The following is a 21,178-nucleotide window of genomic DNA, read 5'->3' as shown; positions in this document are numbered from 1 at the left end:
ACACTTAATGGCAGCATACTTGCTTAGCGTGTGAAGAGTTTTCATAAACAGACTCGATAATTAGCTCGTTATTAAAGACATGAAGGGTTAGTTGCCATAGATATTTGCAAGATGGTTCCCTTCCGAAACTCCCTGCATAAGCTGTATTCTTTCTCCCAAGCACATTAACAGAATATTTGGGTTTACAGTTTGCCTCCTGCACACTCACGTAGCTAGATGAACTCCACTCAAAACACAGCTTCCTCTGCCATGCTTCCCTTCCATATATCACAGAGTAACTAAAACGAAGTGTTCTCACTCTCTTTACAGCCTTGCTGATGCTTCAGGTTCGGCGGGTTTTCTTGCTGGGCCAAACACCGGCATTTAGCCCAAACTTGGGGCCAATGTGTCTCTCCTGTCTTTCTAAGGTGGGGTTAAAAATGTAGATTTTTAGAAATACAAAACAGAAACATTCAAGTGTATCAGGAGGAATTCTGCACCTGAAGTCCTCAGTGCTGATCCCAGGAAGGAGCAGCTCCTTCGTGTTGCTTCCCAGCTGAATCCATCTCCATGGGGGAGGCTGGTGCCGAGGAAAGCCCATTGCCGGGTTGCCGATCGCATCTTGGGAGAGTGCCCTGTCCCTGGCTTATCCGAGGTGGCCGAGACTCTCTCTCCCTTCTAGGCAAACTGCTTCCACAGCTGGAAGCACTGGCTGCCAGAAGAGCAGGCACAAGGAACCCTGCTTTAGCCTCAGGACTAAAGGAGCCAGGTAAAGAAGTCTTAGCCTTCTGCAAAACGCACATGTACGGCAGGGCGAAGCATCCCAAACCAGCTCTATCTCCTCCCAGCAAAAGAACTTAAGTATCCTTAATCTTTTGTGTTTATTCCATTGCATTCAGCAACTGCATATGGAATTCCTGGCTGTTTGTAAGCCTGGTTATTTCTGGTTTATTTGTTGTACTATTTTAAATTAAATTTCTTAAATCCCAGGCTGTCAGGACTGACATTAATGCCAAGCAGTACTGGAGTTCCTGCCTCGGCTTTGTGCTTTGAAGATAAATAGAGGTGTGGAGAGAAGTGCCTAGAGTACTTATTTATTTAAAAAATAAATAAATAAAATCACGGTATCTGTATTTTTCTTTGCCTTAAAGTTAATAATCTGTCAAACAGCCTTGAATGCTTCTTAGAAATGTGAAGTATGTCTTTTCATGTAGCGAAACAAAGATTTTTACAAAACCATTTCGTTTTGTAATTACATGTTCTATTTATGTCATTACATGTGTTTACACTAATTACGCTGTTAGTCCTAATTGCACTAATTGCATAAATACATGATAATCAACCAAAGTTTACTTTCAAAGAACAAAACAAATTAACTCTAGACCTACACTCTTAAGCCTGTGAAGCTAATGTATGAAAAGGATAAAAAAAGGCATAGTTAGGGGCGCAGCTTTTGCATCCTATGCAGAAAACTGTGCTTGCAGAGACCTCCTGCATATGGGGTGGGAACAATGTTCTCAGTTATGTGAATAAAGGAGTCAAAAGGATGAAAAGGGTAGTCAGGAATTGAATAGAAAGTGCATTCGATTTATAATGGCTATCCTAAAGTGTCCCTTTGTCTATCTCTTCTTGCATCTCACTGGAATTTTTGCTCAATATTTTGGGGGCATAAGTTACATATGGAGAAAACGGATGATTTTTTTCTAAAATTCTCTTTTTGCTTCATCTATTCTAGCTCTTCCAAGGTCTCTCAGCTCTTACCAGGGACGTAGGAAAAGAAGGACCTCCAGCAGCTTTGCCTTTTTTAAGCAGGACCTACTACTATTTCTGCCCACATGGTGCTCTGCAGCGAAAGGGTATTTCAGGAACACCTCCATAAACAAAACAAGCCCCTATATAGCCCCAGGTGGCAACAAGGATACAGATGAAAGTCAGATTTTAGACTGTGGAGATTTGGTATGTTTGCTTTTGCAGATTTTCTGCATAAAGCTGTGGTATTCTAGGCTAACAGCTAAAGTGTGTATTCTAGGCTAACAGCTAAAGATTTCACAGGCTCTGAACATTTCCATATGGGAAATAGATTCAGTCTGTATAACTTCTCAAACTGCCCCAAAAGTACTCACAATCTAATCTGAACACATCTAGTCAACCCCCCAAGTGCCTGCTAAAGTTAGGCTCCATTTCAACATGGTTCCTTGATTCATTTTTTTAGTTTACATAGCAAATACAGTTCATAAAAGAGATTTAATATTATAATCTACTTCCCCCTTCCTTACTCAATTTAAAAGATTTTAATGTATTTCAGTCTAGAAGCAATCTGTATACATGTGGGAAGATGTGTACACAGCAAATGCAAGAAGTTAGGTCGTTGCACACAATTTAAAAATTGCAAGGTTTCTTACAAAGAAGAAGAAAATGTAAAATCTCAGCTCGCAAAAGAAATGTTAATTCAACCTCATGCACAGTCTGCAAATCCCATGTTACATACTCGATAGCATAAAAGAAAATATATTAAGCTTGCATATCTATCTATCTATCTATCTATATCTTTCACAAGAAATACAGCTGCACCCACGCGAGGTGCCTGAATCAGTGCAAGGCCTACTACAATTCTTACATTTGGGGAATTGCCAGGCTTGAAGGATGCAATCCACATCTGTCAGAGGTTCCTCCCTGGGTGAGAAATAATCCCACGTGCACGGGATGACCAGACAGATGTGAACAACTGCGGGCACAAGTGCAGTAATTATGTATATATATTATAGCTTATTTATAAAGATTTTTAAAAAAAATCACCTCTGGATTTTCCTCCTTTTTCTTTTTGGTAGCAGGGGGTCCCTGAGCTGACTCTTCAGTAGGTTTCTTTGTCTCCACTTTACTTTCTGTCTGGGTTTGGACTTGAGGCTGAATAATGATAACCTAAAAGTACAAATAAAAAAAGAAACAAAGTTCACTACATGAGCCTGGATTTGCCATCCAAAGCCTTTGATTCTTCATTAAGGCTCACTTGATACCCATAGAGGCAACAAATGCAAGTCAAAAGCCAAAAATAATAAAAACTGGATACCTGTGTATCCTACTTTATGATTCTAAAAGTTCATTTTTGCAGCTGTATCATAAGCTTATTGCAGCCAAAGGGAGCCACTTGAATGGCATCTCTGAAATTTAGGATGCTGTGTTTAGAAGGTTTCTAAAACTGACTCAGCAGCATAATTTTAACACCCGTATTGTAAGTTCCTTCCTCTGATTTTATTTGTGAATACACATAGCAGAAATGAAACTAGTGTATATTCAAAAGCATAGTCTCATCTCAGTGACACTAATGTCACTGCAGAGCATGTACATGTTGATGGGAAGGAAGACACTCCTCATAACTACAGATTCAACCAAGAACAGAGTTCAATCCTCAGCCTTCATGTATTGGGAACTACCTACAGGGGATGCTCAGCTTTGCACAAACAAAATAAAACACATTTTTTATATTAAAATTCATTTTGATCTAGAATCTTACCTGTAGGCACTACTATAAAGACCTTTTAGGCATTAGCCTAACCAGCTCTGCTAGTATCTTGGAATTGCAACGTCAGATTTAAAGGCTGCAGAAAGCATTATCTCAAAAGTTATTAAATTAAAAGGAATGAATGAAAATTTCTGACGATGGAGCTATAAATGTAATGTTACAACCATAACCAAGACTTTCTAGGGACTACAGAAAACCTTACCAAGCTCAACTTCTTGTTGAAAGTTATTAGATTTGAACACAAGTCTTTTTCTATTGCTAACTTTTAATGAATATTATTTAATCATTGTATATTTTGTATTAAATTAGTTGCTTACAAGATTTCAGAGCATAAAAAGGAATTGTTTTTTAATTAGCAACCAGTTAAGTACAAGAAAAATAAATCATATTAGAAAACTATTCAAGAGAAACCTTTTCTTATTAACCTCAAAAGCCACCCCACATCCTCTATTTTGTCCTTTTTACTGTATTTCCACTGTATTAGACCCTGCACTGCAAACAAGGTGCAAAATAGTAGTATCCTGGTAAGACATTACAGTAAATATCTGGTGGGCACAGTCTTTACCAGATCTATGGCTAGTGTGAGAATAGGGGAAGTTCTTGTATTTCAAAGCTAAAAAGCTGTACAAAGAGAAAACAGGTAATTTATAACTTTTATAACTTTTTTTTCCCCTCTCATACAGATTCCTCTGCTGCTCAGTTCTGAACCCCCGAGCTCTCATCTCATCTGGCCTTCCCTTGGAAATGTGGACGAGGACGCCTGATTATTTGATATGCTCCCCCAGGAGCAGTCGATCCAACTAATATCGCCGTATAATTGAAGAGGGAGCCCATAGGAAATTGGAGCTTTTGCACAATTCGGGGATTTTATTAGTGAGGATTGGTTCAGGGAAAGGGAAAGCTCATATGGTACCACTAACATCAGGCGACACGACGACGCATTTTGTCCCCATTAAAAAACTGGCACGTGCACAGAGAAAGGCCTCCCAGCATTCGCGTGTGCCAGGGAGAAGTTCTTCACTGCTTTCCCATTATTGGGAATAATAATCACTGCTTTCCGACGACTGGCTTCGAAAGGACCCACCGCCCGCCGCGGCCGCGCGCTCCCTGGGGCCCGTGGGGCTCAGAGCAGCCCCGTGGGGCTCAGAGCAGCCGCGTGGTGCCCGCGTTGCACCCCGAAGCGCGGCGCCGAGCCAAGCGTACCTTGCTGTCGGCGCTGATAAGCAGCGGCTGCACTTTGATGCCGTCGTTGACCACGGAGACGGCGGCGCCGGCGCCGAGCGGGGCCGCGCTGCCGGCCGAGGTGGAGATGATGGCGTAGGCGACGCCGGCGCTGCTCAGCGGGGACGAGAGGGCGGCGGGCTCGGTGGCGCCCGGCGCCTGGCTGCCGGGCACCTGCACATGGCTGACGGTGTTGTTGGCGGTCGGGAGGGCAGGGCTGGGGTTCTTGACGCTCACCACGGTCGCCTTCTGGAAGGCGGGCGGCTGTTTGGAAGGCTGCTCTCTGCACGGGGAGATGGGGAGGCTGTCTGGGATCAGGGTCTTTGGCCTAACCTACAAACAGACGTTGAGACGCTGTTAGACGCAGTCTAGTGCTGTGAGGAGCAAACAGGGTGAACGTGCACGCTCCCAGCACAGCCTCTAGCTGCGCGTAGAGAACCCAAATACTGCAGCTCCACATTCCCAGCCATTCCTTCGCTTGTAGAGGAATCTCCTCTTCAGTCGAGCCAGTTTCAGCCCGTAACTCGCAGCGATGCTGAGCAAGAAGGAAGGAAGTGTGAACTCAGAATATTTCAGAATATTTCAGAATTAAAGCCAACGTCACTCCAGTCTTCAAAAAGGGCAAGAGGGAGGAGCCGGGCAATTACAGGCCGGTCAGCCTCACCTCTGTCCCTGGAAAGGTGATGGAGCGGTTCATCCTAGAGAGAATCTCCGGGCACATGGCGGAGAAGAAGCTGCTGAGGAGCAGTCAGCATGGATTCACCAAGGGGAAGTCATGTCTGACGAACCTCATAGCCTTCTATGATGGGGTGACAGGCTGGCTGGATGAGGGGAGAGCCGTGGATGTTGTCTACCTTGACTTCAGCAAGGCTTTTGACACTGTCTCCCACAACATCCTCATACGGAAGCTCCGGGACAGTGGGCTAGACGAGTGCACGGTGCGGTGGATCGAGGGCTGGCTGGATGGCAGAGCTCAGAGGGTGGTCATAAATGGGGCCGAGTCCAGCTGGAGGCCTGTGGCCAGTGGTGTCCCCCAGGGGTCAGTACTGGGCCCAGTGCTGTTCAACTTGTTTATCAATGACCTGGACGAGGGCACGGAATGCACCCTGAGCAAGTTTGCGGATGACACCAAGCTGGGTGGAGTGGCCGACACTCCGGAGGGCTGTGCTGCCATCCAGAGGGACCTGGACAGGCTGGAGAGTTGGGCAGAGAGGAACCTCATGAGGTTCAATAAGGACAAGTGCAGGGTCCTGCACCTGGGGAGGAATAACCCCAGGCATCAGTACAGATTAGGGCTTGACCTGCTGGATAGCACCTCCACGGAGAGGGACCTGGGAGTCCTGGTTGACACTAAGTTAACCATGAGTGAGCAGTGTGCCCTCGTGGCCAAGAAGGCCAATGGGATCCTGGCCTGCATCAGGAGGAGCGTTGCCAGCAGGTCAAGGGAGGTGATTCTGCCCCTCTACTCAGCTCTGGTGAGGCCGCACCTGGAGTACTGTGTGCAGTTCTGGGCACCCCAGTATAGGAGAGACGTGGAGCTTCTCGAGAGGGTCCAGAGAAGGGCAACCAGGATGATTAAGGGAATGGAACATCTCTCGTATGAAGAGAGGCTGAGCGAGCTGGGCCTGTTTTCTCTGGAGAAGAGACGGCTCAGAGGGGATATGATTAATATGTATAAGTTCAGGAAGGGAGAATGCAGGGAGGAAGGGGACAGGCTGTTCTCACTGGTGGCCAGCGATAGGACGAGGGGTAATGGCCACAAGCTGAAACACAAGAAGTTCCGTCTCCAGGTGAGGAGCAACTTCTTTACTGTTAGGGTGACAGAGCAGTGGAACAGGCTGCCCAGGGAGGTTGTGGAGTCTCCTTCTCTGGAGGTCTTCAAAACCCGCCTGGATGCCGCCCTGTGCCACATGCTGTAGGTGTGCCTGCTTGAGCAGGAAGGTTGGACTAGATGATCTGTAGAGGTCCCTTCCAACCTTAAATATTCTGAAATATTCTGAAATATTCTGAAAAGTCGTGGATTCCTCACCGTTACGAGCACGCGTCCACACCCGGGCTACTCAAACCACATTCTGTTCTCAGGAGGGATGCCTCATCCCAACCCTCGTCAAAGAACAGAGACCCCACACGTAGTAACTTCCTGCTCTGCAGGACACAACCTTTGTGCCATGAATTAAGGTGTAGCAACAAAATCATTAGGGGACTTGTGGGAAGGCATTTACAGGAGCAGTAAGTGTATGCGTGTGATTTACACTGCCCATCAGTGAAGCAAGATTTTTACGAGGTCTCCTTTCTAATGGAGAAGAGATCAATCACTCTAATGCTCACAAAACGGGGTAAAAGGAAACTCAGAAGAGACACTGAACTTACTATTTTGTCGCTGTAAGGAAACAGCTAATTTGCAGCTGAGGGTGAATGCAGAAGGAACTTCCACGGCGGAGGGGGGACCTGTTTGCCAACATCTCTGACAGCTGTGGCTCCTGCTCCATGCAGAGCCGGGAGTGACGGCTGCAGGCAATTGTGTTCAGCTGATGTGATGTGTTTCCAGGAGGGTAATTAACGTCACCCTGTCAACACGGCTCTCACTTCACAGTATGTTAAGCACACTTACAGAACTGCAAATAAATAATTTAAACTGCTTCACGTGGAGCTAACTTGGCTCCCAGCTCATTCATTAGTATGACCGCGTAAAACCAGCAGTCCTTCTCGTGCTTATTTTAACCTGTCACTTCTCACACCTTCCATACTGTGAAGCAAAATGACAAGTTATAACAGACAGACATGGGAAACAGCTGTCTGTGCCACTGTACTATACATGAACCATTCCAAATACACTGACTTCAATCTCGAGCCTAAGTAAGCAATTTAAGGAAAACGCAGAGATTCACTGACGGAGACAGAATCACCTCTCAAGACTGACCATCGTCCTTTCCCATAAAAATAAAGATATTGAGCAGGGGGCTGGACTAGATGCTCTCTGGAGATCCTTTCCAACTGCAACCATTCTGTGAATCTGTGATTAAGTGTCGCAACATATGGAGTGATCAAAACTATTTTAAATTATGATGTATCATCTTTAACATATGCTGACAGCAACCGGAATTTCCTTTCCTCTTATTGTCTGTCTCACGCTCTATGTGTAATGATCATTTGATTTATCCAGCTAATAATATCTGGCCAAGACGTTTAACACAGGAGTTTATAATTAGCATCACATTTATAATTAGGCAACAGCCTTATTCCCAACAGCAGCACACGTAGGGTTGGTTTCAAACCATCTTGGCCTAGGCACATTGTGAACTAAGCTTCATAAACAGCTCCAAGCGATGGTAAAGAGAAAGCAGAGCTGAGCAACGTGTTTGTGTGTGTCACGGTTACACAAGCTGCTACTGTAATACCTACCTTTCTGTTTTCCATCCTGGGGTATTGCCTGTCATGTGTAAACCTGTTCTTAGCTGCTCGCGTGGTACGACAGAAACACATTTGTAGAAATAGTACCATTTTTCAGGAAAGACAGTTTCAAGTTTCAGGAGTTTGGCAAAACAGAACCAGGTAGAGTCAAAATCTATTTTCACGGCCCCATACTTAAATCCTAGGTGTTTGGCCAACAACTAAAATTTACTACTTCTTAAGACAAAAGAAATTTTTCATTAATTAATAAAGCATCTCCTAGCAATGGAAATAATGTGAACACACACAAAAGCTAAACGCACATATTACAGAGAAACAGAGGGAATAAAGAGCAGTGCAGACTTAAGATTTAATACAAGAGTCGCTGAGATCTTAACAAAGAAAAATCTGGCCAAATCTTTTGTTGTCTCTTTTTAGTCAGACAGCCTACCAGCATCTACTGTATTTGTCATTCCTAATGACACTTCTACATTTAACCTGAGGTCTAATTAAAACTCAATATCTAAATATATATCTTTAACTATACAGTCATCTTTTCCACACTATTACATGTATTTTGATGTCAGCTGTAATCCTCCAATAAATTCTCTGTTGAATAATACATCTACAAGCCCTCTATATAATTATGCACCTTCTTCAAGCTATACAGGAACACATATTGCATTGCCATAAAGTAAGGTCTTACCACACAGACAACAAAAGGGGCTTATTTTTTTTCCCAAGTAAGGTATTTTCTGCAAAGCACCGTTTGAGCTGGCCAGCATCAGAACTTAGGCTGGGCATTTTCTGCCACCTTGTGCTAACAGGGGGGTATAGCGGTCTTCAGAGTTGTCACCTCTGCAGATTTCCTGACGCGTTCAGGCAATGCTGAGAAAGCAGATTTATCTATTTGCATTTATGGAAGAATAAAAAGGGCTGACTACAAACAAATCTGAGGGGCTCTGAGCATGAGCTAAATTTAAAATAAGTTAGAATTAAAATAATGTTTACTCCAGCAGCCCCCAGGTGTGAATCTGAAAAAGAAAATGAGCATAAAAACTCCTCTCTCATTACAGTGGTTGGACATCTATGAAGCTTCCCCTCTTGAACCTAAATGCTAAGTTCAAGCACTTAATAAACATACAAGTGAAAGGTCTTTCATAGAGTTCACATTATGAACCAAAGAGTAATCCGTGAGAATAAACAGCGTCGTTTAGGAAAAAATATGAGGGAAAGAACTGGCATGAAGTCCCTTTCTTCACCCCAAAACCTCAACAGAGCCTCAGTTTTGGGGTGGGAAAGGGATGGTGACATCAGTCTGAAGGTGACGACAGTCAAAGACCCTTCTTGAGGAAAGTAGCATGGACGAGATGGCACCAGTTGCTATTGCAAGGGCCACGGCGAAGCAAAGGTGCCGAAGTTTAGGTGGGGAGAAGGAAGCAGGAGGAGCAACAGCTGCAGGAACGTTACAGGAGGAAGCTGCAGCTCCCCAAGAGCCCTGCAAACAACCGTGCTCTGCAGCTCAGCCCCAAACATCTTCTCCTTCACTTGTGACAGCTGGCAAAACACAACATGATACTACCGGGCTACAAGGGTGGGAGCAGAGAGCTGCTTCTTGAATATAATGATTCCACAGAGCCGGGCTGCTCTTGAATTTGCTTGATACCCACAAGGAGCGAAAGACTTGATTTTAGGTGGTGGTGCTCAGACACCTCTAGGACTTCACAAGGAGCCTGCCAGTGAGCGCACTGCTCAAGAAGGCACTGGCAGGTTTGAGAATTCACAGAGTGACTGCTTTTCAGATAGGGAAATAAAAGGGAGTCTGATCCTGCAAGATGTGCAGAGTGCTCTTCTGTTCAGCAACCCCTCGTTTCACATGTTTTAAGGAGTCTGAGATCAGAAGGGAATTGGTTCTTGTGACAAATATGATTTGGGGTATATCCCGAAGGCAAGGGCTCCCAAGATCCTGGACAATCTGTTTCCTGAGCCACATCCCACCACACGAGCCACAGCCAAGCTGCAGTGAAGAAAAGGTGGTGGTAAAAAGAAGGAAAACCCTCACAGTCTCAGATCCGCCACAAACAAGTCCAAGGGAAAACACGGAGAAGGGATGGAAAGGACGGAATCCCTTGCCTCTCTGGGCAATCACATGTGGTCCTAAAGAAGAGGATTTAATTGCAATAGTTACCTCAGTGCAGATCTGCAGGTGCTGTGAGGGTTGTTCAGGGCAATTCTGGTAAGGAGAAATCCTGGTGTTCTCCTTGCAAGGAAGAGTTAACAAGTGTGTTCTGGTTAGGAACCCAACGGGGATCCTCATGATGCTCCAGTTCACAATCTGGCCCTGCAATTTCTCCCAGAAACTGCTTTGCAAAGCACATGCCAAAGATTCCTTAATGATGAGTTCATCATCGGTGACGATGAACCCCCCCCCTCCTCCCCCAAATGTTTTAATACCTCATGGGCCTTGGGACTGGCGTTTTGTTGTGAGGGTGAATTTGTGTAACTTGAGTTTCCAGTGCCTGGATCTTGTTCTAGCTTTGTCAACGGCGCTGAGAAGCCTCCTCCCCAGTATCAGATGTCAGATGGATGGTGCTCAGCATCAATCAGCCCTTCCTATCGATAGGGCCAAGCAGTATTACATTTTTCAGCCTCGCACAATATCACACTGTCTTTGAGAGAAAGGCCATTATACACACTTTATTTTCACTTCACCCTTGTACTCGGCACTTAAAACCGAAAACTCAGAATGCATTTGGCACAATTCATGTCGCAGAGGCAAAGTGCTTGGAGCTGCAGACAGAGCTTTCATTCTTGAAAAGCTTTAGAGGATCACATGGAAAACATTAGCAGTGGCTGATAAAATGAGTGCAATATGGGGTAATTATATCCTTCACCAGAACGAACAGATGCACACTGACTTCACTAAAGCTGCACCTATTTATGACAGCTGAGCACTGACACTTTCCCTTTCCCTCTCTCCCCTCTTTCTTCTTTTTCTTTATCAATAAAATTATGTGAAAGGAGAAATTTTGCACACATTTGAAACGATATCCTCTCCTATTCAGTTACCCAAAGCCCCGACAAGGCAGGTTGCAGGCACGCTTGATTTTTGGTTCCTCTCCTGTCAAGGCCCCATAAGCTTCAGCTAGTTCAGAAATCACAATCGAAATGAACAGTTTGTTTTCTTGACACATAGGGAAGACTTCAAAGCCCATGTGACTATTGATCCACAGACTCTTCCTCTCCTCTGAGGCTATGCAAAGTCACTCCATGTGCATCAGGAGACATAGATCATCATGTCCTGCATCCCTGCATCTCTCCCGAGCATCTTCTAGCCCACCTGACACTTTCCACTGGGAAAGCACACATGGGTGGCAGGAAAGGCAGGGAAAGCAACAAGCAGCTGCTCTGGCCCACATCTCCAACCACTGTCAGACTGGCCAGTGAGAACCAGGGAAGAAATCTGAATGTGACTGAAAGCAACAGTAAGTTTTAAGAAACTGCAGCATGGTCAGAACTGCAGCCAGTGCCCTGAAATAAACCCAGGTCTCCCACTTAACAGGTTATGCAAAGTAGAAACCCAAGAATATGTGATATTTTGACCTATACTCCAATTACGCGAAGAAGATTGGAGGTTTTCCGCAGGACTACCCAGCCAGTACATTTTGACTAACCATTTCAATTGATTAGTCACGAATAATCTTCTTTTTACTGAAAAGATGGCAGACAGATTACATAACCCCCGTGCAATCTTTAAGAAGACAGTGCAATTTCATTTAATTTTCTCCTCCAGGAGCCCCTTTAGCCTTGCTGGACACCACAGAAATGGAAGTTTTGCTGAGGGAGATGTTTGTGCTGAAATTTGCCAGCTCTGCTTTTTGGTGGCGGTGCTATCACATTGTCAGGTGGGAGCTCTTTATTAAAACGTTATCAGCCTTTTGAACACAAAACTGTGTATTCACACGAACTTGACCGATTTTTGCTAATGAATATACATTTTCTCCCCATTAATACTACCTGCATTTTCTGGTTTGGCATTGCCATTCTTGAGCTAGTGATCCATTAAGTGGCTCTTCTCCATTTACAAAGGGGAAAACTACCATTAAGCCCACAAACTAAAATCAATATTCCAACTAATTATTTCCAATAATAACAAGTCAGGGTTGAGGCTGACAAGGATTCCTGCTTTTTTTTTTTTATTTGTTTTCTATCCAATGACTCTGTCCTTGAATATGCAGCTGTGTATGTGCCTCTGAGAACAAAATTTAATGCACATTGTTTAGGATTACAATAGGCATGTAAAAGCCTGACTTCAATTACACACATCAGTCAATAACTTACTTCTATTTTTACTCTTTTCAGTATTACAGTCAGCTTGCTTCTCTCTCAGATACTCATCTATGATTAACTTGCTTGACTTAAAATATAAAGTATCTGTGAACCCTTTAGACACAAAAGGGTGAATATCCAGCTGCTTTCCTGCTAACTTTACCTTTTTACAGGTGAGCTCTGGGACTGTGCTTGTACTGACCATCACTTCAAGAGGTTTTCCTGGTGTTAGACAACCATAATGACATATTATAATGACTTCATCATCTTGGATTCATTTACTAGCCAAAATCCAAAGAAAAAAAAAAAAGTAAAACATGAAATACAAAATAATTCTACTTGGGGCTAAGGAGCTGAGACGAGATGAACCATCACTAGTGTTAGCTACTGTGCTGTGAGTAAAATGGCAAAATGGCAAAAACCTTTTTTGTTTGTTTGTCTAGCAGTCCGAGCTAGATGAAAACACACAAAAAGCTGAGCTATCAAGAGATACAAACTAATATGCTGGGGACATGAAGCAGTGTGGGGAAGACACCTTTCTGTCAGCCTGCTGCTCAGCCAGGAGCCCACCACAAGATGACAGATCCAGGCCAGACAGAGATCTAAAGCCACATTATCTGACTGGATGCAAACGATGCCAGTAGAGAGAAGGGGACATTTCTTCTCATCACCTTAGTACTTTGCAAAGTAGTATTCAACATGGAGAAACAGGCATTGAAACATTTTGCCTGGGGCAGAGATACCATGTCAGGTGCTGAAGTGGCTTGAGTCTTCACTGTGGGTTGTACAGATATTTCCACCTCTTGCTTTCAGATTCTCATGGACATTTGTCTTTCCGGGTCCTTTTCAAACTCCACAGGACAGTATTGAGACACGAGCAACACAAGCATCAGGAACAACTAGTTTCGCTCCTCTTCCATGACGTATCTTTGATTATTCTGTACTACTCAAATCAGTCCATTCTCAAATGAAGAAAAAGTAACTGCCACTGAAACTCAGTTAGGGCAGATGTGCCAGAGGAAGGTATTTTGGAAACCTTGCACCTGTGTGCAGGTCCCTTGGATATATCACACTCTCATATACACCACACATTCATCTTTGGCCAGACAGTAGAAGACTGGATTTCTTATCACTGCCAGCTTCTGTCCACAAGTAGCAATTCTTGTTGCTCCCCTTTATTCATACCTTCTTCCATGGTGGCTGCATGACAGCAGTAGGGCTGTCTCCTACTCAGCATGGAGCACTCTGGATGATCCAACAAACCCATGATGTCCCTATGTCTACCTGCAACCCAGGCCATCTATCAAACCTACACACTAGCAAGCAACTCGGATTCCCACCGACTCTCCAGTAAAGGGTTGTGTCTTCATCCCAGTCTTCAAAGCTCTCCCTGTGAAGTCCCACGATGAAAGGGCAAGGGGGTGCCCAGAGTCTCTACAATAAGGCTGGCGGTCAAATCCGATCATCAGATACCTTCAGCTCAAAAAAATAAGGACATGTGTCTCCTCACTTCTGAAAATAAACCTTTTCTAGGTTTTGTTTCTCTGAAAGAAATATATAGTGGCAAGTAATTAATAGCAATATGCCTATTAAAAATAAGTGAAGTGATTAAAAAAAAAAAAAAACCCTAACCAGAACTCTCAATTGCACATGCTTCTTCCCACGGGGGAAGGATGAGAGAAGAAAGCTCACAACAGATGTTAATCTTAGTGCTTAATACATTAGTGGAAGGAGCTCCAAATACGGTGTACGGTCTAAATAAGTGCGGTCTAAAAGTCTATGCAGAACAAAACTGATTAACAACTATATTTATTAAAGGCTACATTTTCAGCCAGGCATCCACAAACCTGTATTTGGAAAAGCAATTTGTTTCGCTGTTTTCTGCACACCTACGGTCAGTGAATATTAAACAGAGCTGCAACCCCCCGAGCTGGGTTGTACACCATGCTGATCAAGTTACCCGGCATTAGACTGCGCCTCTCCCGCACCAACATGCCCGTGCACACCCTGCAAGCGCGGAGGTGAACATGCCAGAAAGGGACACGCAGCCCCTCGGGGGATGAGAGTCCTTTCCTCCTCTGATGCTCTCATAATGACTTTACTCAATTTGATTACTCTGTACTCAACTAAGAAAGCAGTCCTGTCTCTCCATGGCACAGCGTGGCTTAACTTTTTATATAAACATGCATGTCTGCTGGCTTCTTTTCCCGTTTCAGTAAAAGCTGACTTGCATTTAATAATATGGTTCACACTTTCTAATGTCTACGTACAATCTTCACACATTACACTTAAAAAAAGCACTTTTTTTTTTCAGACTTAAGAGTGCAAACAGAGGGAACCAATCTGGTAAAATATTTCTCCTATGGCACACAGTGGCGTCGTACAATTTGCGTTCTGACTACAGCAGTCCTCCTTCTCTCCAGAAATCTTCCAGGAGTGCTGTCACTGGGGAGGCTGGCATAGTGGCTGGCTTTGGGACACATGGAAAGAGCAGCATTGGCACTGGTGGAACTGTGTTAATGAAAACTAGGGGAGGATATTTTATCCATGGGAATGTGTGTTGAAGTTTTGGAAGCATCAAGGGGCCGCTGTTTCTGGTTGGGCTCACACTGTGCCCAGCGACAAATAAACAGGTAGTAACAAAACAGTCCCTGTCCCAAAGCAGGCTACAGTTAGTGAGTCAATCCAGAGCCTGCTGAATTACGCACATTAAAACCACCATGGAAGATAAAAACAAGGAGCACTTGACAGAAGAACTGACTACAGCCCATGTCATTTAAAGCACTTGTGGGTATCTGTTTCTTTCCACTACTACCTGCTCGACAGGCCCACCACAGGCTGCTGCTTTAGAGCTCCCTGCTCTAAAGCAATCTGAAGCCCTGCCTTCAACCAAGACACGAAAAACAGGGCAGGGAAACAGCATTAAAATCTGATTTAGCTGCTGTTCAAATTATCACGGGCTCTCCATTCATTTGAGCAGAAACTGGATTGGACCCAAATGATCATCAATAAAATGGCAGGTTTATTTTAACTTCTTTACTGTTTCTTTTGTTATGCCTGTCGGAGGAACCAAAACCAAGATCATTTTTCCACATGTTTTCAGGTAGCCTCAGCACAGCTTTAATCTTTATGTAAACAAGTGTACAATAAGCACACTGCTGAATATCATTAAGAATTTAGAATTCCAACCTGACTTAAGCCTCCCCCTCAATGTTTGATGGGTGCTACAAAGCTCAGGAACAGCTCAAGAACATGCATCATCCAAGCACTCGAGAGGAAGACCTCCAAGATTTCCTGTTTGGAATGGAGAATGAGAAGGAAAAGGCGCTTGGAATTGAAACCCTAAACATCATAACAAACATTACTTACTTGATGAAAAACAAAAGCAAAACCCAAACTTCATACTCTGGGGCAAAAAAAAAGTTCTGCCAGAGAGGCTTGTTTTGGCAGTAATGAATGCCCAAGGAAATACTGTTTGTATTGTGTAATGAACTTGTAATTAATGTTTGTTTGCTCTCCATTTAATAGCAACTCTGCACTCAGTGATGGAATTTTGCTGCCATTTGTGAATGCGCAGACTTTGAATCTTCATTCCCCATATGGAAGGGCTCCCAGGGGGTCGCATCATAAACCCATTCAAATGAACAAAACAAACGACAAGGATCTGTACAATTGTGGAAAATGAGAAAGCTGCATGTATTATTTTAAACAGATACTGTAAGAGTTACTGTTCGCTTATGTGTTTTTTTCCTGCTTGGCTGCATAGACAGAAATCAAAAGAGTCTGTCTAGGTGAAAAGTGAAAACATGAGAATAATAAAGCTCTTTCAGATGGAGGAGCTAAAAGGAGCTCCTTACTCCTCTTTGAATTTGGTGTCACTCAGAAGAAGGGAAGCACCTCTGATAATGTGATCTTAGGTAAAGCTACCCACTTCATTTTTAGTTTTGACAGTAATGAGTCTGTTATGTGGTTATCTTCCATGCTCTCTATATGAAATAGGAAACTTAGTGAAATGCAGCTCAGGACTGCTGAGAAAGGTGGTTATTTCATTAGTATTAAATATCATTGCAGAAAGCAGTCTGCAAATGAAGGCTTTGCTAGGAAACAAGTGAAACAAAATGGAACATAAACAAAAACATCACCATGAGCTAAACAGAAAGACAGAAAGATGATGTTCTTTTCAAACAGTTCAGGAAATCAGCCCCCTCCACTCCTTTCACTTCTTCAGAACGGAATCTAACATGCAATGAAAAGTCTCTACTCTAAGGACAGAACATTGAGGCCCCTCTCAGTGCAGCTCTTGCGATGCGTCGTTGCTGAAACAACTGAAGTCCTTCTTATAGGTCTTTCAGGTGCTCTTGAACCTCATCTATTTTCAGGAACAAGCTGCTCCCCTTTGACACCCCAAAATGGTAAAAATGACTCTGTCATTATGCCGTAAGAACAACTGAAAGCAAAGTCTTGAACTTGATAACCTATTACTTTCCTTTATGTTCACACCTTCATTTTTCACAAAATGAACAACTAAAGAGGAATTTAGGAGCTTGATCTTGGAAATGCACTTTTCTTCATGCAGATTTAACTCACAGACCTGCTTCTAGATTCTGCCACTAAAGAAATATTAGGAAAAATGTAAAGGAAGCATAGGAAAATCCAGCATTGACTTTAATGCTAGAAAATTGTTCACTTATAAGAAATAGTTTTTTAATAGCCACACAGGAAGAAATACATTCACACTTCATAATTGTGAGCCCAAGTTTCAGAAGAAAACCATAGACTACTAAAACCTACTACAAAAAAGAAGTGTGGAAAAGGACATCTAAAAAATTGGGGAAAGAGGGTAGAAATGGAAAACAAAGTCTATTGATAGAGAACTTTAGCCTGATATTCAAAAAAAAAAGGGAGTGTGGGAGAGAAAAATTGGTGAGTGTAAATCTCCTTAAAGTTCTATTTCTGCTCGGCAAAGATAATTTTGTATCAGTCTGGCATCATTTCAGACCACACCAATTGGTTGAACCAGAATTTTATACTGGGATAGATGTAGAAAGAGCACCTAAGTTGGAAAGAGAATGTGCGAGTCTAAATCTTGACCAGAAAAGTTGATACTTACATCTTAAATCACAGAACTGCAGAATCATATCAGTGATTTGTGATGCATTTCATAAAAAGTACATATTTACACTTTATTTTCTTCTTTCACAATGAACACCCAGGGGCTTTGATGTCTTTTCATTGTATGCTCCCCAAAAAAAGTGATTTTTCTTTTTTTTTGTAACTGTGCTGTTCAACTTCCATTGAAGGTGGCCTGCATGTAATATACAGCATCCAGTAATCCAGGATTTACTCAGCCAAATAAGTGTACTGAACTATACAGGCGTTGGCAGCAGACAGGAAGAGAGCAAAACACACACAGAGGACAAAAGAAAGATTGAAACTTCATTTGTACCTGAGGTAGCACTGCTGGTCCTTGTCCTGCCAACCTCTGCAAGGAGCTGACCTGAGGAACTTTAAGGGGCACTGCAGTGATAGTTCCCAAAGTCTGTTGGAAGAAAAGAGTTGAACAACATTTGAAACACTTGCAAAGCCACCCCAGACAGACTCTGCCCTACCCAGCATTTCCCTTTCAGCCATTTTATTTTGCCTCTTCTCCCACCTTATTTTGCCTCTTGCCCTTCTCATAACAGAAGAGAGCCCATTTAAAGCTCTCTCGCCCCATCTTAACAGCAAGAAAAGTCCTCGTTATGGACCTCCCCTTCAAAGCGCCGTTTAAAAAGAAGTCTCTGGTCTCCTTAAAGCATTTTGTGAGTCTGAGTGGACATGTCTCATCACTGCTTCGTCTTTCTGGCACACATGGGAGATCCATGTGTGCTGCCATGGCTCCAAGTTGTATAGGGCCTAGCTTGTTTCCAGGTGCAATGTGCCTGCAAGACGTCACAGCAAAACTTCACAACCTGCACTGCCAGAATGATACATGTCATGGTAGCCAGGGTCCTGAGAAACGTTCACTGTGTCTTAGTGGAGAGGAAATACTGAATTACTGAAACTGGAAACTACTTTTCTGTCTGCTATAGCACACCACAGAACTGGGTTAAGATTGCATCCATGTGCTCCAGCAGAGCAACTATTATGATTCGAGTTTATTTTCCCTACTCACCCTTGGTTGAATAATAATTTTATTTGAATCTTATCTAAGCGATTAGTTCCTTCTATTAACAAAAACTGGGCTGCAGGAAACTACATGAAGTTTCCTTGCTAGACAGAGAAGTGATACTTTTAACCGAGTATTATCTCTGTGCCACGCGAATGAGGTTGGATACAGAATGGTGAGCGAAACATGTCTTTGTGATACAGAATCACATACACACGGGTGCTTTTCCCCCTAAAACTATCTAGGCAATACCAATCCTATGCTCATTTCTCATGTATCTATAGGGATTTAAAAAAAAAAAAAAAAGAAAAAATCCTCTTAAAGCTTCACCCATAGACACTTTGTTATAATATTGGATAATCCTGGATGGGAGAGGTTGTAAATAACTGGTCCTTATCTCTTACATGAAAAGGAGCTTGTATCTCACACAGTTACGATGGGCTCCTGGATCTGCAAGACATGGCTAACGCTTCCCCTTCGCCCTCCTTCATGCACTCATCCTCCCACAGAGAGTTCATGTGTTGGTTACCCGGCCAGTTCCCTGAAAACAGGTTTTGTAATTTTAATCTGAGCTTCTTTAATTACATTGGGAAGACAGAGAGAGATAAGCAAGCGGACACTTGTCCCTGTAAGGGCAAGTGTCCCTTGGTCTCTGGCCCAGGAAGCTTCCCGGGTGGACAGAAATGGCTGTTAGGGAAAGATGAACTAGTTCAATTGGGTTTCTCCATATCATGTAAATATAATGTAACCAGAGTTCAAACAAAGAGAAATTCTTTCAGATTGTGCTGCTGCAGCCTTCTCAGACTGCAACAATAGAGTAATAAGACAATCTGCCCCATTTTAACTACAGTGTTTGCTAAGAATCCTATGCATCTCTGAGCAGAGCATCTCCAATAATCTTGTCCTAAAGAGCCGACCTTTTCCACCTCACCACTCCTCCTGGAGACCTTGGTGTTTGTGATGTATCCAGAAAAGGCTGAAATGTGTGTAAGAGTTGGCTGAGTTAACCAAAAAGGGGACCTCTGCGGTTATAAACACAACGATCATTTTCCCAAAGTACTTATGGATTATCAGCACCCCAGGTCATCCCATGAACACACACTCCACTCTAACAGTCTTGAGCAGCAGCAGGACAAAAGGGCAATGCCACCCACGGAGGCCAAGGCGGGATAAAAGAAGGGCAAAGGACCCTATAAACCATCCAGATGAATGACTTGGTTGCTCCTCTGCCACATCACTGACTTGGAATTTGGGATGGAGAAGGTGATGAATTCCCGCAGGGTCTGGAAAGGAGGAGGGCTTCTACTCCTACAAATCGTCAAACATGTCACAGCTTCCTGTTTTATACCGGCTCCAATTACTTAAGTCCAGTTATTTTGCTGTTAAGGTGAAGACCAGAACCAACGTCCAAACCCACACTGGGTGAGCTGAAAATTTGTCACTCAATATGATGCATGTTTTCTCACCATCCCCCACTCTTTCAAAAGAGAAGGAGATTTCACTTGTACTGCAAAGTGCCCAAGTCTTCCCTAGAAACATCAGGGACCTCCCACCTTCTCCGGGGCTGCAGATGCACCCTCCACAGCAAGTTAAAACAAGGTCTTCCTTCCAGAGGGATGTGCTTGAAAAGTGGCTGCATCTCTCATCACTTTTATATAGACCTTGAAAACAGACATTCGGATATTCTTATCCCTACAGGTATGCCAGGATTTGCAGGGATTTTTCAGTCTGGCCAACAGAATAACCACATATTAAAATCCAAAGCGCTGACACTGAATGGATTGGGAATTGACTATAAAGATAAGAATCAAATTATTCGCAAGTTAGATAAGGGAGGGTTATCAATTGGTAGGACGCACACAGCTCCCCACGTCTGAGTAATAAATCTCTTTCCTTGTACTGCTACACATATCAATCACAAGCAACAAAATAAATCTGTCAAGAAGAGAAAGCTCCTCTCCTGCGCGAAGGGAGATCAGCTCAGCCCATGCATGTGCGATTGTGCCAACCCTACTATGTTTGAAAGCACGGAAGGACTGAGCCAACAGGAATGCGAGGGGGAGAAGAAACAAGAAATCCCATAAACCTGGGCTGTTCTCGTCGCTTCACTCAAAAACAAAGCTGGAATGTAGAGTCTAAGGAAACCTGGGAAGGGAACTATCGTTGGTTCTGTCACCCGTGTTCCCCCCAAACTCCTTTGGATTTCTCTTCCCGATGCGGGAGCACTGCAGCTGTCTCGAGAGACCGAAAGCGAATTACGGCCTTCGCATGTTATGAAATTTGCAGTGACAAAGATGTGGCCTACTGTTCACAAAGCTTTCTGAGGCAAGAGATGTGTTATTTAACAGTCAAAGAAACAATGTCAGGGTAAAAATCGCACGGTCAAGGGAAAATCCAAAATATGAAGCTCATATGACTAAGAACGCTCTAATACGTCGCAACAGAAATATACTTGAGAATCTATTTTATTTTTCACTATTTACATTGCTTCATTATTTTCTCCGCTTGGACAGAAAACTCGGTACCCTTCCTGCAATACACTTGACGTTTTAGCTCAGGGTGCCTCCCCGAGGCCGGTGTTACCGTCTCCA

General features: G+C 43.5%; 1 protein-coding gene across 1 annotated transcript in view; it reads right to left on the bottom strand.

The window, feature by feature from the left end:
• The window catches only part of PHF21B (PHD finger protein 21B), a 120,503-nt gene that overhangs the window by 15,668 nt on the left and 83,657 nt on the right, over positions 1 to 21,178 (bottom strand). The window contains exons 4-6 of the mRNA XM_026050382.1: positions 17,886 to 17,978; positions 4,703 to 5,053; positions 2,776 to 2,898 (exon numbers count right to left, since the gene is read on the bottom strand). Coding sequence (XP_025906167.1) covers positions 2,776 to 2,898; positions 4,703 to 5,053; positions 17,886 to 17,978 — 567 coding nt within the window. The remainder of the gene's footprint in view (positions 1 to 2,775; positions 2,899 to 4,702; positions 5,054 to 17,885; positions 17,979 to 21,178) is intronic.

This window comes from Nothoprocta perdicaria, unplaced genomic scaffold (genome assembly GCF_003342845.1).
Source record: "Nothoprocta perdicaria isolate Ctin4 unplaced genomic scaffold, notPer1 scaffold_68, whole genome shotgun sequence".
NCBI classification, from domain to species: Eukaryota; Metazoa; Chordata; class Aves; order Tinamiformes; family Tinamidae; genus Nothoprocta; species Nothoprocta perdicaria.
This window is presented reverse-complemented; position numbering and strand designations above follow the sequence as displayed.